The 19946-nt window shown below is 33.2% G+C and overlaps 4 protein-coding genes across 4 annotated transcripts; 3 read left to right on the forward strand and 1 right to left on the reverse strand.

The window, feature by feature from the left end:
- The first annotated feature begins 636 nt into the window (after positions 1 to 636).
- On the forward strand, positions 637 to 5766 carry Cdk1 (Cyclin-dependent kinase 1). The gene is made up of 7 exons (XM_013312493.1): positions 637 to 1046; positions 1179 to 1323; positions 1899 to 2033; positions 2240 to 2349; positions 2833 to 2946; positions 3065 to 3167; positions 3415 to 5766. Exons 1-7 carry the CDS (start codon positions 898 to 900, stop codon positions 3613 to 3615), a joined length of 957 nt encoding a protein of 318 aa, XP_013167947.1. The 5' UTR covers positions 637 to 897; the 3' UTR covers positions 3616 to 5766.
- A 1715-nt stretch (positions 5767 to 7481) lies between these two features.
- On the reverse strand, positions 7482 to 16489 carry LOC106117552 (zinc finger protein 431). Its single transcript, XM_013311914.1, has 15 exons — positions 16139 to 16489; positions 15261 to 15413; positions 14322 to 14489; positions 13147 to 13392; positions 12515 to 12790; positions 10436 to 10625; positions 10038 to 10215; positions 9715 to 9908; positions 9100 to 9383; positions 8901 to 8999; positions 8628 to 8855; positions 8397 to 8474; positions 8229 to 8297; positions 8073 to 8156; positions 7482 to 7904 (listed from the first exon to the last, which is right to left on the reverse strand). Exons 1-15 carry the CDS (start codon positions 16271 to 16273, stop codon positions 7785 to 7787), a joined length of 2502 nt encoding a protein of 833 aa, XP_013167368.1. The 5' UTR covers positions 16274 to 16489; the 3' UTR covers positions 7482 to 7784.
- Positions 10765 to 11838, forward strand: LOC106117940 (dnaJ homolog subfamily B member 13). Its single transcript, XM_013312463.1, has one exon. It carries the CDS (start codon positions 10811 to 10813, stop codon positions 11819 to 11821), a length of 1011 nt encoding a protein of 336 aa, XP_013167917.1. The 5' UTR covers positions 10765 to 10810; the 3' UTR covers positions 11822 to 11838.
- Positions 16490 to 17335: 846 nt separating the features above from the next.
- On the forward strand, positions 17336 to 19809 carry LOC106117639 (solute carrier family 35 member G1). Its single transcript, XM_013312027.1, has 2 exons — positions 17336 to 17514; positions 17581 to 19809. Exon 2 carries the CDS (start codon positions 17597 to 17599, stop codon positions 18623 to 18625), a length of 1029 nt encoding a protein of 342 aa, XP_013167481.1. The 5' UTR covers positions 17336 to 17514; positions 17581 to 17596; the 3' UTR covers positions 18626 to 19809.
- Positions 19810 to 19946: the final 137 nt, after the last annotated feature.

Below are 19946 nucleotides of genomic sequence, written 5' to 3' on the forward strand. Positions count from 1 at the left end.
ATGTTCATCTCTTTGATATCTTCTTTAATCTCAAAAGATTGATAATGCAGTTTTCTTTTTATCTATTTTATAATCTAACTAGCGACCCGCCCCAGATTCGCCTGGGTGGCAAATATACATATGGTCTCTTACGAACTAAGAACGTTAATTTAATTTCGAACGAATGCGCCTTCCTTTATACCATTAACATTAATGAAGCGAAGCAGAAGGCACATCTTGAGAACAGACTTTAGGTAGGTCTAGTAGTGTTGGTGTTGCTAAACGTCTCTTGCCTTCAGATGCAATGGGTTCGGGAGATCAGGAAAAGGGTTTCCCACAACTTTCTTGTCAAGCAGATCAATATCAGTTATTTGTATTTTGCGTTAATAAGTTTTGTAATTTCATAACTTCTGAAGAATCTTAACGTTCTGGTTTTTACGTAATTAAAAAAAACTATAACGTCATTAAAAAACTTCAGTGACTTAAAATAATTTCCGCGAAATACAAAACTTATTTTTATGTTTATTAAATTACAATATATTTAAATAACAAAATTTATACTTTAATAAAAAAAATCTTATTTGATTTTGTTAACTTGACATATAAAATTAAAACAATAACCAAACTCCACTTATGTCATATTATGGCAATGTTATGATGCAACGTATCCTTCGAAAAATTTGAAAACTTTTCGTTTAAAAGTCGTTATAAGCTGTGATAGTGGCATAAACGTTATTCGCGATAAATATTTACTAAATTTAATTAAAGATCTATTTAATGCAATTCGTCAGCATTAAAGTTAATGTAGTGGCTACATTATCTTTGCTTACACTATCGAAAATTTGGTCGCGGTAATAAAATCACAGTGCATCGTTTACCGCATCTTGTAGAAAAACTAGCAAAATTGCACATTACAAGATGGATGATTTCTTAAAAATCGAAAAAATAGGTGAAGGTACTTACGGTGTAGTGTATAAAGGAAAAAATAAGATTACGGGGCAGTTTGTGGCTATGAAAAAAATACGACTTGAGTCTGACGATGAAGGTGTTCCTTCAACAGCTATTAGGTGCGTTATTCAAGTGTAATTTTATATAATAAAATCATTTTGTAATGTACATTTACCCTTATATTTCTCATATTAATCTTATAACACTAAAACATAACCTAAAATCTTGCAACGTTTTTGTTTATGTTTTAGAGAAATTTCTTTATTGAAGGAGCTCAATCACCCTAATATAGTAAAATTAGAAGATGTTCTTATGGAGGAATCCCGTCTCTATCTTATCTTCGAGTTTCTCGCCATGGACTTGAAGAAATATATGGATTCCCTTGGTTCAGGAAAAGTAAGTGTAAAGAAAAAGTGTTTTATGTTATACATACGAAAACAGTTTAGTTGTTGTTTATTTTTTTCCTGGTAGTGATATTCTATATAGCAATTTAAACACAGATTTCATATATGCTTATGCAAGATACATACTGGGTACGCTTTTACTTCCTTTAATTCCAATTAGATTAAATAGATTACTTACAGTGGGTTTCTAGAACAAAAATCCTTGTTAAAACATATTGTTATTTCTGTTTTGTCAAAGATGAAAAAAAGGGACAACAATATGTTTACAGAAATATTGGTTTCAGAAACCAATATTAAGTTATAAGCTACTACTTGTGAATGAAGTCTATCTTCAGCCAATATATTTATATTTCTACCATCCACACCCCATTGTGGGAAGATTATTTAAGTTACCTGTATATAAAGGTGCGCTTTGTTACCACAACCCTTTGCACAACGCTAAGGTCTATTTGTATTACATAATGTAGTTTCATAATTAACTTGCCACTACTTTTAAGTGTAAATGTTATATTACTATAAAGTTGTTGTAAACTCATGCTATAAAATAAGTTGTTTCTATAATTCCAGTTCATGGACCCTGCAGTAGTGAAGAGCTACTTGTTTCAAATCAACAATGCCATCTTGTACTGCCATCAGCGCCGCATCCTACACAGAGATCTAAAACCTCAGAATTTGTTAATTGATAAGACTGGTATTATTAAGGTTAGATTTACTTCGTAATATTCTCAGAAAGATTTAGCTTGCTAGAGAATCACATTGTGATGACTTTATACACCAATAAACTCAATACAATGTTCTCTACAAATCAATAAATTGGTCAGACATAACAATTACATTTTCAATTTACCAATCAACTCTTAATGTTGATGTAACTATTTGATTGTTCATGAGAGATTTAATATTTGCAGGTAGCAGATTTTGGTTTGGGTCGCGCATTTGGTGTGCCAGTGAGGGTGTACACACATGAAGTTGTCACACTTTGGTACAGAGCTCCAGAAGTATTACTGGGCAGTCAGAGGTATTCCTTAAATATTAATAATATATACAGGCTGTTGAAATAAAACATCAAAAATAATTTTGTTTATTTAAGAATTTATTACTACTATAATAATACTAGCGGACCCAACAGACATTGTCCTGTCTACACGTCTTTAATTTGAAAATTTGACACTGCGATGGTAGTTCCGTCTGTCGGATCCAATGTAAAACATTCCAAAATCAACAACTGCTAATAAATTAAAAATTAATTAAAAAAACTTTGTCCAGCAGACAAAATTGTGAATCTAAACCATTCCCAGATCCCCTTGAACACACACAAAAAAATTCTTCAAAATCGGTCCAGTCGTTTGAGAGAAGTTCAGTGACAGAAACACTCACATAAGAATTATATATATAAAGATTAATAGTATTTTCTAAATTTATCTTAGCTTAGCTTTGATAGCTTATACCATGTAATTTTACCACATTTCATTAAACTTATTTTTCAATTTGTGTTTTCCAGATATTCCTGTCCAATTGACATGTGGGCAGTTGGCTGCATCTTTTCGGAGATGTCTTCCAAAAAGCCATTGTTCCAGGGTGATTCAGAAATTGATCAACTTTTCCGCATTTTCAGGTAATAAAACAGGGAAACATACTGTGTTTTTTTATATTTTTTATACTAATTGAAATTAATGATTTATAATGGTATTCTTTGATATGTTTAACATGTGATTTTATACTATTGTTAACAGAATGCTGCGTACACCAACAGAGGAGATCTGGCCCGGAGTGACAGCCATGCCTGACTATAAACCTACATTCCCCAATTGGAATACATTCAACCTACACAATCATGTAAGTTTACAAATCTTTGTTTACAAAATGGTTGAAAATCTTAGAATATTAAGATATATCACAGAATATAATTTTGACTTAAAACCGATGAAAGCATACAAAAGGTTACTTGAACACACCTCTCATCTAGAAAAGAATCAAAACATCAATCAACACAAAATTAGCCCTTAAGAAAAAGCCTTAGAAAGCTGTTCTAAGGCCAACAGCAATTATTTCATAAAAAATCAATTTCAACATTGAATTCCAGGTGCAAAATCTCGATGAAACCGGTATGGATTTACTACAGAAGATGCTTATCTATGACCCGATGCGTCGCATCTCGGCGAAGGATGCGCGCAGACATCGCTACTTCCGCGACGTGGTCATCCCACCCGGCCTCGCTGTTCACAAGGCCTATATACGATACTCTGCGGACTACAACGATACAGATAACGCGCAAAGTGTATAATATCTTAAGTTCAGTGCCGTGATTTATACTTAATATGTGGTGTGATAGCATGATTCAGTTCGGAAAAGTATCAAGAAGGTTCACAACTTGTGTATCATAGTTGTGATGACCTTTGGTTTCTACAAATGTCATTGCAGTGATGTTCTATGGTTAAATTAACATCTCAAGGTTATTCAAGTATCAAGAATGTTTGGTGAGTGTAAAAGTATGCCCTGTGAAGTGACGGAACTCTGTATTCGTAAGTATATTTAGATTATTTCAATTTGTAAAATCTTTTTGTAGCCAAGCAAAGTTTTCACGTTATTATATCAGGGTTTATATTGTGACAATGTTTCGAAAGTGTTTCAAAGTTTCGTCTTTGAAAAAACATAGACAATTAATTTGAATGCAAGTTTCACAGCAGTGGAAACGTGCAGTATGTTTCGTAAAATCAAATATGTATCCATTATTTGTATAACAAAGCTATAATAGTTATGTTACTTAAAAAGGAACTTTTCGTAAACACTGTGACGTCATTGAATACAGGTATCATGTTTTGTAGACATATAGTATATTTTATAATCTCCAATATGATTGTATGGGTTTATCTATAGATAGGAAATAAATTAGGTGCCTTAGTATTAACCAACGACTTTAAATTATTCATCTTTTTAAAAATTTAATCACATTTATATGACACTTAACCCTGGGTTTCTAGAGTTTAAAATCTCCATTTAAAAAGTTGTTATCTCTGTTTTGTCAAAGATAAAAGAGGGATAACAGTATATTTTATGCAGACATTTTGGTGTCAGAAACCCATTGTTTATTACTACATATGTTTAGAGAACAAACAGGGCATTTTTTTGATAATTTAATTCTTAGCATAACAGAATCGGGTGTCAATTGTATATTTATAAATATATGTAAATTATATTTTTACATTTGCTATATATGTATCAGAACAATATCTGCTCTTTATATATTTATGGTTTATTTATTATATATTTCTCGAAAAATAAGAAAACAGCAGTAATACAATAAAAAGATCATGTAATAATATAAATAATTGTATAATATAAGTTAATCTTTGAGAATAGTTTCTGCCTATCCTAAATAGACTTCTGTCTTACTTTGGTCCCAAAGTTTTGAATTTTTATATATTCTCAAAATTTTGTATGTATTCTATTATGTATGAAGCATGTAGTTGAACCTGGAGAAGCATGAATCCATGGTTTTGAGATATTTTTCTTATGTAAGTTGTTGAAAATAACTCTCGCTTATCTAGGTTTGACAGTAAATAAGAATATTTATAAAATTGGAAAGCATATCTATCTGTGAGTAAAGAAACAAATAAAATTTGAATATAAAATTTTTGTAATGATTTAAATTAATTTTTATGTTTTATATTTTTGATATGAACCACAATTTAGAAAATTACCTAAAACTAAACTCCCTTAAGTGTAATTCTATGCTGCTTATTAAAACTGCGTGTCTTTAATGTTTGAATTAAATTTTTATATTCATACACTTGCCTGCACTTGATCAGACCAGCAGGTAGGTTATTGACCCCATGACCTTTTACCCTCTATCTTTCCAATTACAACCAATTTGTCCAGGTTGTCGGGGTGTCTCTGGGAAATATTTCCAAAGTATCCAAGAACTTGTTGGTAGCATGTCGTGGCTAGGCAATTAGATACACATGGTGTATTATTGTAAAAACAATTTAAAATATTTTTGTCTGTTCACTTTAGTTCTGTTTAATTTCCGAAATGGCTGGACCAATTTGATGGGACTTGTGGGATTTTACTTGTGTTTGTGGGAGTAACATAACCTTTTTTTTTTGTTTCACATTATCAAAGTCGCGGTCAACAGTTAGTATGTAAATGCCTATATTTAAATAAATTGGGGTATTTTATTCTGGCATTATCAATTATTTATCTCTTATTTGCAATACTTTATTTCCTTATGCACATCCCTTATGTCTTATCGTGAATTTTCACTGAGAAATACAAAAATATGTCAGTTTTTCAAGGAGAATGAAACATTTTTCTACTACAATTATGTGCTTGAGACTAAGAGATTATTTTAGCAACATATCTGTTAATTATGCTTGTACTCTATGTGTTCTTTTCCTACTGTTTGTTAGAAACAATAAAATATTTTGAAATTTGATTTAAATGAATTTTAATGTAGTATTTGCTAGTTATGTTCATGTAATCTAGGTTATATTATGTAGGTTAATATTGAATAAAACAAATTTTTAATATTTTTAATACAATTTTATTGCTTCCCAGTCCAAAAAATCTAATGCTTTATAGTAAAGAGCTTTAACTGCGCAGTGTATTCCCCGCTACACCTAACATTGTGTTCTGAAAGGCTACACAATGTAACATTTGATTATCGATAGTAGAATCTAAAAATATGTGGCATATTGAAAGTTATGGTACACTTTCAAACATTTTTGACTTTTCGATTAACATTCCTTACCGAATGTTACTTTGTCTAGGGGCGAAGCTATTCTTACGATGTTCCGAACAGCCTATTGAATTACAGTACACTTCTAATGTTTAGTGATAAAATGTAAAAATTATTTCAAAATTTATCACAAATATTGTGCAAACTTACTTATAGGATCATGTAAATGTGACTCAAATCTATATTGTGTACAAGCATTTTTTTATATCATAAGGTGGCAAACGAGCGAGCGGCCACCTGACATCGCTGGATAGCGAAGTGACCGTTGCCCATAGGCACGCAATTGCATATGCGTTGCCTTCCTTATATCGACGGAGAAGAGGATGCACAGAAAGAAACTGTTTTCCCCTTCCATGCATCCTCACATCCGGAAAGTCCACTTCCACTTCCCATCCTTTCCTTATGAGAAAAAGGGTGGGAAGGGAAAGAGGACTAAATTAGGCCTCCAGGACGCACACTTATCAGACGACACGCGGAATTGCTTCCACATCACGCTTGTCTTCTATGTGGTCGTGGTATTTCACCGGGCGAGCCGGGACAATTCCTGCGAAGATGTGAAAGCGGGCTCTACCACTGTTAAATATATTAGTCTCTAACGGTTTCCACTGCCTATTCTAATTTTGTGCAGTGTAAAAATCTTCATGCATATATTGTACTTTTTAATAAAATTACTAAGGCATCAGTTATCTTATATATATAAAATCTCGTGTCACAATTTTCGTTCCCATACTCCTCCGAAACGGCTTCACCGATTCTCATGAAATTTTGTGAGCATATTGAGTACATCTGAGAATCGGCCAACATCTATTTTTAAACCCGCGCGGACGGAGTCGCGGGCGACAGCTAGTTAGAGCTATAAATATTGAATACTTGACTGCAGATAGCAATATCACATTTGTAATGAATTTTTTTAGTCTTTTCATCATCTTTGTAAAAAAAAGCTAAGGTAAAAATGTGTATTAATACAAGTACTTATACTTAATTATGATACTAAAAAGGTTAAAGTTTCTATAATACTTATATAATGATTTATAAATCTCTTACTATGGGTTTCCGAGACCATAATCCCAGTTCAAAACTGTTACCTCTGTTTTGATAATGACAGGGATGTCGATACATTTTATACAAAGGTCTCAGAAACAAATTACTAGAACTAGTAGTACTAAATTTCTAAAAAAAATTGTTTATATAACTTATTATGCAAGAGTACATTAATTACTATCACATAATACCAATACGAACACTTAAAGGTATTAGTTTAAAGAATTAACAAGGACTTTAAAAAAATACTTTAAAAATACAAAAGTTGGCAACTCCTTTGCCAAATCCTGATACAAACTTAAAAGAAATTGATAGATAACAATATAATTAACTAAAAAACAACTTTGGTTCATTGCTTCAGACCAATAAAATATAACGGAAAATACATTGCCAATATCATAAAAAAGGAAAGGCGGACAAAAAGAAAATTAATAAATATGAATATAATCAACTAAACGAGAAACCAGGTCAGACTCACTTGTGTAACCAGACACAGAAGTGTAACAACATAACTCACGCCCGTGATGTAACTTTACCCAATTGTGTAATTATTCTCACTAGTGTAACAAGACTCAATTGTGTAACTGCCCAGTAGTGTAAAAAGTCTATATTGTGTAATTATTCCCATTCAACTTGACTCAATTGTGTAACAAATCTCAGAAGTATAACTAATATCAGTGGTGTATGGAGTAGAGAGCTGGATGGGTGGGCGGCTGCTGCAGTATGATGCGGTGCGCGACTCCGCTTAATTCCTGCTGGCTCAAGCCTGATACAGCAACTGTTGCAGGTTGGAGCTGAAACGAAACATTATCTTTATGAACAATATACATAATTTGAAACATCTCTGGTATAACATCTAATTCACCCTCTAAATTATTAACGCAAAACACTTCAGACAACTGTGTAAAAGGTTCAATTCTTGCCTTAATGAGGCAAATATATACACAAAAATAAAGTCTCACCTGCAGTATATTAGGCAGCATGGTCTGACAGGCAGATGTAGCCACGTGCAGCTGCTGTTGCTGCACTTGCTGCACGCCTACAGCCTGCAGAACAAAACAGAAGAATAACGAACACATTCAAATACTGCAATTATTTTAATGTTGTATGTAACTTACATGTATTTGTATAGGCTGGTGCTGTGGATGGATTTGTATGGTCTGCACTTGCAGCTGTTGCGGCTGTGGCTTGAAGAAAAAAACTCATTTAACGGCTTTATTTTAAAATAAAAAAAAATAAACTTCAGTCTTGCCTGTAGATGGATATAAGTATTTATTTTTAATTACCGTATTGACTTGTTGATGAGTTTGCTGCAATTGCAGGGATTGTACTGAAGATATCACCGGATATGTGTGCTGCCCACCCTGAAATGCGATTGTGACTTTAAAAATATAATAATAGAACATAAAAGAGGATGGACTAGCCAAAGTTACCACTAATTGTTACTTTTATAAACCGAGAAGAATAAGATTTGAAAGACACGAGGACGAGTAATAAAGTGAGGAAGATTTTTTTACCTGTACACCAGTGACGTGCAGAGGTAGAGCGAGTTGCGGAACCCCGCCCACCTGCACCACCTGCTGCTGCAGCTGCTGCTGTGGGATTTGTTGCGATTGCAACTGCTGCGATTGTTGCAACTGTTGAGATTGTAGCTGTTGCGATTGCTGCAGTTGCGATTGCAATTGACTTTGTGCTTGACGTTGTTGGTGATGTTGTTGTTGTTGCTGCTGCTGCTGCTGCTGTTGTTGTTGTTGTTGTTGTTGTTGTTGTTGTTGTTGTTGTTGTTGCTGCTGCTGCTGCTGCTGCTGCTGTTGCTGTTGTTGCTGCTGTTGCTGTTGTTGCTGCTGCCGTTGTTCTTGTAGTAATCGTTGTTGTTGATGATGATGTTCCTAAAAATAATTTATAATACTGTCAGGATTTTGTCTGGACCTGATAGAATATTAAAGATACGTATTTTTAGTATATTACTAAAACGAAATTAAAAGTTACCGTCATATGTGAGAGCATGTGTTTCTTCAAACTATGTAAATACATATAAGTCTTTATACATAGGCCACATTTAAATCTCTTCGGCGAAGGTCCAATAATCTGGACGGGTTGTTCTTGCGGTGGTTGTTGAACTTCTGGTTTTTCTTCAGCAATAGGTATTTGAGGTGCCTCCTTTTCTTTTTCTTCTTTTTCAGGTTGTGGTGTATTGTTTTCGGTGGATTCACTATCTTGTTTACCCATATGAGTTTTTAAATGTTTCTTATATGCACTTGATTCTATGTAGCCTGTGGAATATTAATAATTCAGTTATTTGTTGAATTTGCGGTATATTTCATGTATCTAGATACGACATTCGGATCGTCCAATAATCACGTGGGGTTCGAAAGGAGGGGTTCCGAAAAATTACCGAAACAACACGTGGACGGTCGGGACCTAAACTGTTTAAAACCTAAGTAACGAATAACTAATAATAGTTTGAATATTTCAATATTACTTTGTACTAAAAAAACACGTGATTTTAAGTATAAGGGAAGGGGTAGTCTAAGACCTCATCACTTATCACTAGAGGAATGATATCAAGGGGGAGTTTCGTTAGTGAGAATCCTGATTACTCACCCTTTCCACAAGTCTCGCATTGATACTTCCTCTCTCCAGTATGATGTCTCCGGTGCACAGCTAAATATGAAGCTGAGCTGAACCTTTGTGAGCACAGTTCACATCCAAAGAGCTTCTCACCAGTATGTTTACTGGAATGTATGCGTAGCTCCGTACGAGAGGTGCAACCTTTGAAGCACACGGGGCACATAAACCTGAAAATAGTCTCTTACTTACACATTGTCTTGTGTACTCTTATTGTGTAATTCCTTTAACTTTACCCGTGTGTGTACAATTTCTATGAACTGTGTAAAGTGTACTTTCACTGTGTCATTTATACTCACTTCTTGTTCCCGGTGTGTGTGACCATGTGGTTGTTGCGGGCGGAGGAGGTGGTGAAGCGTGCAGGACACACCTTGCAGCTGTACGGCTTCTCACCGGTGTGTGTGCGTCGGTGGTAGATTAATGCGGATTGCTGCGCGAACTTTCGGTCGCAGTATTGACACTCGTACGGTCTTTCACCTTTATTACAAGGGAATAAGGATTGTTTTACTATAATCCTTTTAAAATTGCAATTATCGGATTTTTATTAAAGTCTACTCTGTGCGTAAGTAAAGTTATCGGTAGATAAAATGTATGAAATATGGAAAACGTATAATCAATGTTGTAGTTAACTACAGAATGGGGTAAAGTGTACGATTATTGACCACTGGCTAATTAAAATTGTTTTTTTTTTTCTTACCTGTATGTACTCTCATATGTGCTGTAAGTTTGGATACTTCATAGAATCCTTTATTGCAGACCATGCAGATATGATTCCTGATGCCGCGATGTTTCTTCATGTGCTGACATAGCGTGGAGTGGCGACGGAATGTCTTGCTGCATTCCGAACATTTTAGTGGTTTCTCACCTGTATGCAGCCTAAAGTGCACCTACAATCATACACTTTGACTAAGGAACTAATAATTTTACTAATAAACTAAAAAAATACATAGATGGCTTGATAAGAAAAAGGTTTGTGCCTTTTAATTTTTTTTTGACATTTGACATTTTTGTCATATTGACATTAATCATTTGATTATTTTAGTGTATTTTTATTGAGAAATAATAATTTGAAATGGGTTTTGATTACTACGGTATATTGGGCGTTAAGCGTTCTTGCAAGCAACACGAAATAAAAGCCGCGTATCGACGTTTAGCACTCAAATACAACCCGGAAAGATATTGCGATGACGAGAATATGAAGAAAATATTCGCACTAATAGCCGAAGCTTATGATGTCCTAGTAAACCATAAAAGAAGAGCCATTTACGATCAATACGGCGAAGAAGGTTTGAAGAAAGGAGTCCCCGGTCCAACCGATTTCATCCAACCTTATTCATACCACGGCGACCCTTTAAGGACCTTCCATGAATTTTTCGGTACATCCAACCCGTACGCAGATCTTTTAGATTACTACGAGAAACCACTACCAATATTTGAATCGCCTCTTGGTAGGGGTTACAAGGAAAAGGATCCGACAATAATCCGACCTCTTTCTTTATCGCTTGAAGAGATTTATAAAGGTGGTTTAAAAAAGATGAAAATTCAACGCTTAGTGTTTACAAATGAAACATGTTCTGAACTTAAATTAAAAGAAAAAGTCCTCTCCATACCTATTAAACCAGGTATGTATCCTCACACTGAGATTAAATTCAAAGAAGAAGGTGATCAAGGTCCTACGAGAATCCCAGCTGATGTAATATTCCTAACAGAAGACCGTCCACATGAAACATACATTCGTTCTGGATTAAGCGATTTATTAACTGTTCGTACTATATCATTAAAGGAAGCTTTATGTGGTATTACATTCACATTAATGACATTAGATTCAAGAGTTTTGCGCGTCAAAATAACGGACGTTATAACACCGACATTTGAAAAAGTAATAGAAGATGAAGGTCTACCGTTACCAGCTTGCCCGACTAGAGCTAGAGGTAATTTGATAATACGTTTTCAAATTACGTTCCCAGATTATTTATCGAAGAGAAGTAAAAAGGCATTTGAAGAAGCTTTTAAAATAAAAGATGAAGACGATGAGAAATTTGAGAAAATGGAATGTGGTGCCTTTAATGCTAGTATGGCATAAATTTAAAATTTATTTGAATTTTTGAGTTACCACTATATGTTTTTCTCTTGACGTTGATTACTTTCTTTGTTATTTACTAACATTTTTTATTAAAATGGTGCTAATTTTTAACTATATATGAATAGCATTCAAATTAAAACTACGTATATGACACTTTAACTTTTGACGTCATTTGCAAAATATCTTTTTCAACATGAGAGATTCAAATTTGAACTAAATATTATTTAAAAGATATAAAGGTTTTACTAATTCGTATTTATTCGTATTGATAGCTTGGACGTTACAATATGACGTCACAAGCACAATCTTATTTAAAACTAACTGTGGGTTTCTGAGACCAAATCTACATAAAACAGCGTTATCCCTGTCATTATATTTGACAAAACAGGGAACAATTTAAGCCAGTCTTTCCCAAAGTGGGCGATTACGCCCCCTTGTGGGCGCTGCAGGTCTAAAGTTGCGGGTCATAGTAAAATTTTCGTTTAGAATTCTCCGTTAATATACATATATGGGTCACAATAATTAATTAATTTAATTTGAAATTATAGTGGTTTTTAAATATGTGAAAATATGGGGGCGCTAAAAAAATATTTATTCTCAAAGTGGGCAGTAGACAAAATAAGTTTGGGAACCACTGTTTTAAGCCATGATTTTATTCTCAGAAAGCTACAGTACGAAATATCAAAAACTCACCTTTAAATCAGTCGGATTATAAAAGCTTTTAGAACAAATGGTACACATATACGGTCTTTCTCCTCTGTGTCGTGCCAAATGCGACCTTAATGCGTAGCCACTAAAGAAGCGTTTCTCACAGATAGTACACTGATGCAATTTCTGTTCAAAATGAGTTTGTCTATGTCGGTAAAGTAGCGTTTTACTCGGGAATGTTCGCTGACAGACGGAACATGTCGGTTGTTTTGGCGGGCGTTGTTCATGCGTGCGCATATGCATACGTAACATGCCTGGACCCTAGAATAATAGAAATATATAATTTAGTTGAAAATTAGGGTTTTAACCATAATTTAATCTTACTAATATTATAAATGCGAATGTTTTTATGGATGGATGTTTTTTAGAAGGTACTTCCAGAATAGATGCATGGATATCGCTGAAATTTTGCACAGGTATTGAACATATGGAAGACATAGACTACTAATTAAGTTTTATTTATTCCCGCGTGAACGGAGTCACGGGCGACAGTTAGTGGTCTTGATTCAGTACAGTAGAGTGAGAAACCATCATAAGCGAGAAACTCGGGTTAGTGAAACAAGAACATTGCGAACTCTTGAACTCTCGCGTATCCAAGGTCAACTTTAAAACCTTACCTTAAACGTCTTCTTACAGACGGGGCACATCGGGGGCTTCTTACAGTTCGCCTTTATCCAGTTTGTATGAGATCGCATATGTAACTTGAGCCATCTGCCATGTTTAAACTCCTTGTGACAGAGATTACAGACATGACGGCCAGGAGACACTGATGACGTCACTTGGAATACCACCATTTGCATGTAGTTTTCATCCATGGTTAGTGCTTCTTCGTCTTTAGATGGAGCTTGTTCGTTGTTTTGTTCCTGATGAATGAAAATAAACATATCTATATATAAATAAAATTGGAGTGTCTGTATGTAACATAAAAAAGCATATTTCGTAGACGTCATCTATTTGCGTTGCTAATAACGAAAAACTTTGTCTGTTTGTTTGTCGGCAAGGCCGCGATTGTTCCGAATAATCTCGGAACGGCTTAGAGCCAGTGGTTCCCAAAGTTATTTTGTCTACTGCCCATTTTGAGAGTAAATATTTTTTTAGCGCACCCCCATATTTTCACATATTTAAAAACCACTATAACTTCAAATTAAACTAATTAATTATTGTGACCTATATATGTATATTAACGGAGAATTCTAAACGAAACTTACTATAACCCGCAACTTGAGACCTCCGGCGTCCACAAGGGGGCGTTATCGCCCACTTTGGGAAAGACTGTCTTAGACGGTAAGATAATTGATGCACGAGGGGAATTTATAAGCTACTTTTTTTAATTCTGCGCTGTCAAAGTCTCGGGCGACCGTAAGTACTTAAGTGTAATTAGTAATAGTGAAAAGACGTCAGTCTCTCTTAGACAGTGTTAATGAATCTAACATTTTTACTAAGTAAACTGGTTATATGAAATCTGAATCTCAAATTTGTAAAGTCGAATTATCTTAAGAATCTATTTTAAGAAGTAGAGAAATGATTTTTTTTTTCTCTTTATTTTTTTTTATGGACTTTTGTTCTTTTGAACATGTCAGTCCCATAATCAACAATCACGTAATCAATCAACTTAGGAGCTAATTACAAGCATATATTAAAGTATACAAACAAGCAATATAAAAATAAAAAAATCAATAATAAGAAATAACAAACAAAAATATTTACACTTAATTAATATCTATAAAGCCTTTACCACCATATTTCGGACGTCGTCAAAATGATTTTTTTTTAAATATTATATCTTATATACCTTGTTGACTTCAAAATTCGTCTTCTCTTCGTCGTCAGGTTTTTCGGCCTGTACCTGTTCTGGTGTGTTGGTAAAGAATTCGTCCAACATTTGATTGCTATTCGGCATTGGCACTTCAATATATTGGATGAAAGGCTGTTCCGCGCAGGTTATACTGATTTTATTCTCCTAAAACATTCAATGTACATATAATATTTATTCTATCGACAAATAATTGTATTGGACGCAGTGTGTTGAATTCAACGCATACAACACCCACTAGGCTGTGCTTTATTGAGGCATAAATAAAGATCTTCGCACATTACAACGACTTAATGCCTATCCAATGCTATCGTGCTATCGATATATCGACGAGTCATCAATTAGGCGAGCTTTAAGTGGACGAAGCATCGTCAACGACATGAAAAAGCGTTGATAGCTAGTTCGAACACTATCTATTAGTTATTTGAACCAGGCAACCGCGAAGTCAGGACCACGCGTCGTATACTTTCAACTTATAAGTTAACACATTCAATTTTGAATCTTAAACAATAAAGCATAAAGCTTAAATTTCAATGTCATACTGCGAGTTGAATTGGAGTGAAGTCGGTGTAAGGGATAGTGATTGAGCGAGAAGAAATTATTGTTATTGTTAACAAATTCATATCTCCATCTCGCTCAATCATCGAAGACCAATGGGATTACTCCTTATCCTTGTATGAACGTCGCCAGTGGTGGAACAATGGATGATATTTACCTTAATAAATCTTACTAATATTATAAATGCTAATGTTTAGATGGATTGATGGATAAATGTTTGTTTGAAGCTATCTCCAGAACGGTTGAACGTTGTCTGTTCTACACATAGACTGGAAGAACGTATGCTACTAATTACGTTTTTTTTAATACCGCTTGACGGAGTCGCGGGCGACAGCTAGTTATAAATTAAAATATGCTTACATTTTTCTTGAGAGTCTCTTCCGCTACCCACTTCAGCTGATCACGTATTGTGACGTCATTTCTTTCCACCATCTCCTTGAAGGCATGGCATCTGGATATTTGGTGCACACACTGAAGACATAGTTGAGATGGTAAACCATCACCGACCGCCACCTGGGAAACAAAAACTCGTTTTATGCCTATCACAAAGTTTTTTTTTTAAATTGATAGACACGTAATTGCATTTTTATTTTTAGCGACCTACTAAGCTGGTCGTTAAGAATTTCGAAAGAAAAAAAATAATATACAACTTTCCATTGCTTTTAAAACCATTATAATGTTACTTTAATTTAAAAGTTACTATAATGTAAGTAATTGTAAAATCTGATCTTACAAAGTTATTGGACAATCTAATACTAATTTAATACTGGAATTTAAATAATATTTAAATTCTCCATATCGTTCTAGTCGTCCAGGCGTGCGCGCGAAAAACAATGAGTTAAAAATAAATCAAAAGTAGTGTTCATGAAAAGTGATTGCAGCGCATAGTTAAAATATTATTAACATTATAACACATTTAAAATAAATAAATTATACAAATTGAAATTTAATTCGTTGCTTCAATATAAAACAATGAATTTGAAGTAAAAAAAAAAACGTTTTCAACTTATGTTACGAACTAATTTTAAAAGAAAAGGATAGCCAGATATTTCTCAATTAAATTCCGAGAATACGCAAGATCCCCAGAATCCTAAAATTGGTCTGCCATCCGATGACTTTTAAACAAAGATAGTGCGATAGGAATACGTCCGTCGTTGACAAACGGGATACGGTCTATAACGAGTGCGACAAAGACAATATATTTTTCAAAAATATCAAAATATTATATGTCATCTCACCTGCACATTGGATATTCCCATCAACATTGTCGCAGTAAGTTGTTCAAATAAAGGTCTCATATCCTTTTTTATTTGCAAACATGCTCTACACACTTTTTCTAGGTTCAAAAGATTTGATTTATTGACAGCAGCCATTTTGAGGTGCAGCTATCGACTTGTATTCGTCCTTGTTATACAATTTTATTTTATTAACACTCACAAATCAATTTTGTAACAAACTTAAGCTATATCACGCACAATTACATTAAAAAAAACTTATTTCTTATTAACGTATTCACTTTTCTACTAAATACAAAAGATATAACCACGCAAATATGTCACGGAGCTCACGAACGTATAGTAGATGACTGTAAATGAGGGAGATAGATATATACTAGGTACAAGTACATGTTTGTTGAGTAATGTAGGTGGGGATAGATACATGCGATTACTTGAAATTATTGCAAATTAAGATTTTTTATATGTATTCTTAACAAACTGAAACTTTTGTTAATTAAAACTTAAAATACCAGAAAAGAAAAATATTAAGTAAAGTTATACAGTTTTGCGTAATGGTTGTGGCATCAGATATACTTTTCTCCCTCTATTTAATAGAATTCCACATGGGTAAAAGAGATGGATATCGTTGATTTCTTTGTTCCGCTTTCATACGTGAATTTGTATACACTAAATCGATATACATACTTTCTTTAATTATGAATTAAATATATTAACTATTAAAATTGTAGAATGTAATTCCATTTAAAACATAACTGTATCTTGATTGAAAACATTATAACATTATAAACAAATATTTTAATTTCTTTTCAAAGTTTTGAAGTGGTAAATCTGTCTCTGTCTATCCTTTGCAATTTCTCTTTGACAAGACAAGGATAGTTGCTGTTACCTTTTTGTTCAGTTTTAGTTACTATAATTTTATGCTGCAAAGTTTCTTCTATTATTAATTGTAAAACCTTATCAATCTCAGTAAAATGATTATAAAATTATATTCTATATTATTTAAAAAATGAAAGGATTAACAAATATCAACACCCAAAACCAAACAAAATTATAGATCACCAACTCACAGATCTGATGTAATTTATTCTTTTGCACGACGACATATATTCTGTGTCATGGAAGAGCCAATCGAATAAATCGAATAATCGAACTGACCAATGACCAATCGTTTTTGTATTGTTAGTTGTCATTTGCTTGTCATTGTCATTTTCCATTTCCATAGTCCTTTTTCATGAAAAATCTAATAGAAAATTTCATCTTGAATTACGATATACGGATTTACACAACGTTGGAAAGGTATTAAAGCATTACCATTGATTTGGTATTGCTGTAAAAATAATAAAAACTGATTAAAAGGATTTCAACTTTGAACGACGGTAAATATTAACTAATAAATATCGTTAGTCTCATTTTGTCTAGAAATACATTGGGTGCGGTTTCAGGTGATTTTTTTTGGACATGCCGGAGCATTTGGAACTTCAACAATTGGTTGATATATCAGCGGGCAGCGGAGATGAAAGCATTCCGAACCTTTTGGAGAATAAACGCCCACTGATCAAGAGATGCCCTTACCTTGGATTACTACTTGCGACGCTATCATCGTTGTTCTTCTCATTATGCTCTGTTATTGTCAAAAGTCTGGTAAACATAGATCCCTTGCAACTGGCTATGTTTCGTTTCATAGGCGTTTTATTACCAACAATTCCGATTGTCATATATACGGAACAACCAGTATTTCCTGAAGGTAAGCGTTTGTTACTTGCTTTACGTTCTGTGGTGGGTACTGTTGGTCTGATGTTAAGTTTCTATGCATTCCGACATATGCCACTTGCTGATGCATCAGTTATTGTATTTTCGGTCCCAGTTTTTGTTGCATTGTTTGCTCGCGTATTTTTAAAAGAGCCGTGTGGTATATGGAATACTATATCCATAATATTAACACTTATTGGAGTAATACTGATAACACAACCACCCTTATTCTTTGGCAATGAAAAACCCGAGCATTACAGTAGTCTATTTGGTGCTGTTGCAGCATTCATGTCCACAATATTTGGAGCGAATGCATACATTCTTTTGCGTGTTCTCAAAGGATTGCACTTCTCTGTGATAATGACTAATTTTGGAGGTTATGCTTTATGCCAAACACTATGTTATTCTGTTCTCTTTGGCATTTTGTGCATGCCGAGTTGTGGAACGGAAAGATTTCTTGTTGTTTGCCTTGCTATATTCAGTTATTTGGGACAAATTTTACTTACAATGTCTTTACAAATGGAACAAGCTGGTCCTGTGGCTATAGCGCGATCTGCGGATATTGTGTTTGCATTCTTTTGGCAGATTATGTTCTATAATGAGATTCCTAGTAAATATTCAGTCCTTGGAGCTATTCTTGTATTGAGTTCAGTTATGTTAGTAGGACTTCGGAAATGGGCTCTTGGGTTACCTGCAGATTCTCAATTGAGGAAAAAGCTTGGTATTCTAGCACAATAAATATTAACTTACATGTCACTATATAACTTTTGAGGGTATAAAATATCCTTTATTTATAACAATCATTTAAGTTATTTGCATATTTAGTCATACATCTAGTCATATCTTAATTTCTAGTCATATTCCAAAGATCTTTAGTATATTGATGTGATTGAAATCTATATAGATTATTTTAGGTTATATTTATTAGTAAACCATTATTCAAAGGTTTGAGTACTTTTATGTATAAAAGTATCCATTATAGTATATAAAACATTACATACTCACAATTTTAGGGGATTTATAAGTGTAACAGATACAATAACTATTATAATACTTTGTAATAATAATTTCACCCTAAAAGACTGTTAATTAGGTCCACTCTTACATTGTGTTGTGCGCTTTTGCCTTTATCACTTGCATATCTCGTTCCTTATAGCTTTAATTTATAATTATGTTTATCCATTTATAAAATTAAATTATTCAGCACAATATTCCTAAATTATATTAAATTATAAAGTTATTAATAGTTCATAGATTAATAGACAAGAATGTGATTTATTACTTTTTTTTTAATTATTTTTTTACACTTATGACTACGGCTGTGTAAAAGTTTGAATTTTGTTTTTTATCAGTATCACTACAATAATGTCACATTTGAAAAATTATGCTGATTTACATTTTTACTGAAATATACACAAATTATGCACAAATTTACTTATCTTCAATTAGGTTCAAGAAAAATATGCTTTTTACTATTTTTTATAACACATATAGAATAATTTTTGTAATTTGTGTGTGTATGTCCATTTTTGTAATGATTTTTATGCCATCCTTATATTTACGAATAAGTTATATTAAGTTATAGATTCTATAATGTTTTAATTAGTATAAAGAGAAAATATCCGATAGTTCGTTAGTTTCGGATAAACTCAAAAACTACTTATCAACATACTTTATCCTATGAACCTTGACTATTTTACTTTTTTTTATGTCATAAGTAAAGTTGCGATAGGATTATAGAGTTATATTCAACGATTACTATTCTATCTAGTCATTATATAATAATAATCAAATTATGTTTTATAAATACTCAGATTAAACTGATATTTACTGGTTTTGTTAATATTGAGATATTTGCTTAGCAGGAATCATACTTAAGCCAATTTTACCTTATGCATAGATAAAAAAATCATGTTGTTTTTCTGTAAATCGGCATTCATAAAATTATTAGCTGACATACATGTTGGATACCGCTGTTCTGTGTACATAAAGTATGTATAAAATGTAAAAGTTAATGGATTGTGATATTTTTACGTTTAGTGTTATCAATATGTAGGTA

The sequence above is a fragment of the Papilio xuthus genome, unplaced genomic scaffold (genome assembly GCF_000836235.2).
Source record: "Papilio xuthus unplaced genomic scaffold, Pxut_1.1 DF827679.1, whole genome shotgun sequence".
In the NCBI taxonomy this organism is placed as follows: Eukaryota; Metazoa; Arthropoda; class Insecta; order Lepidoptera; family Papilionidae; genus Papilio; species Papilio xuthus.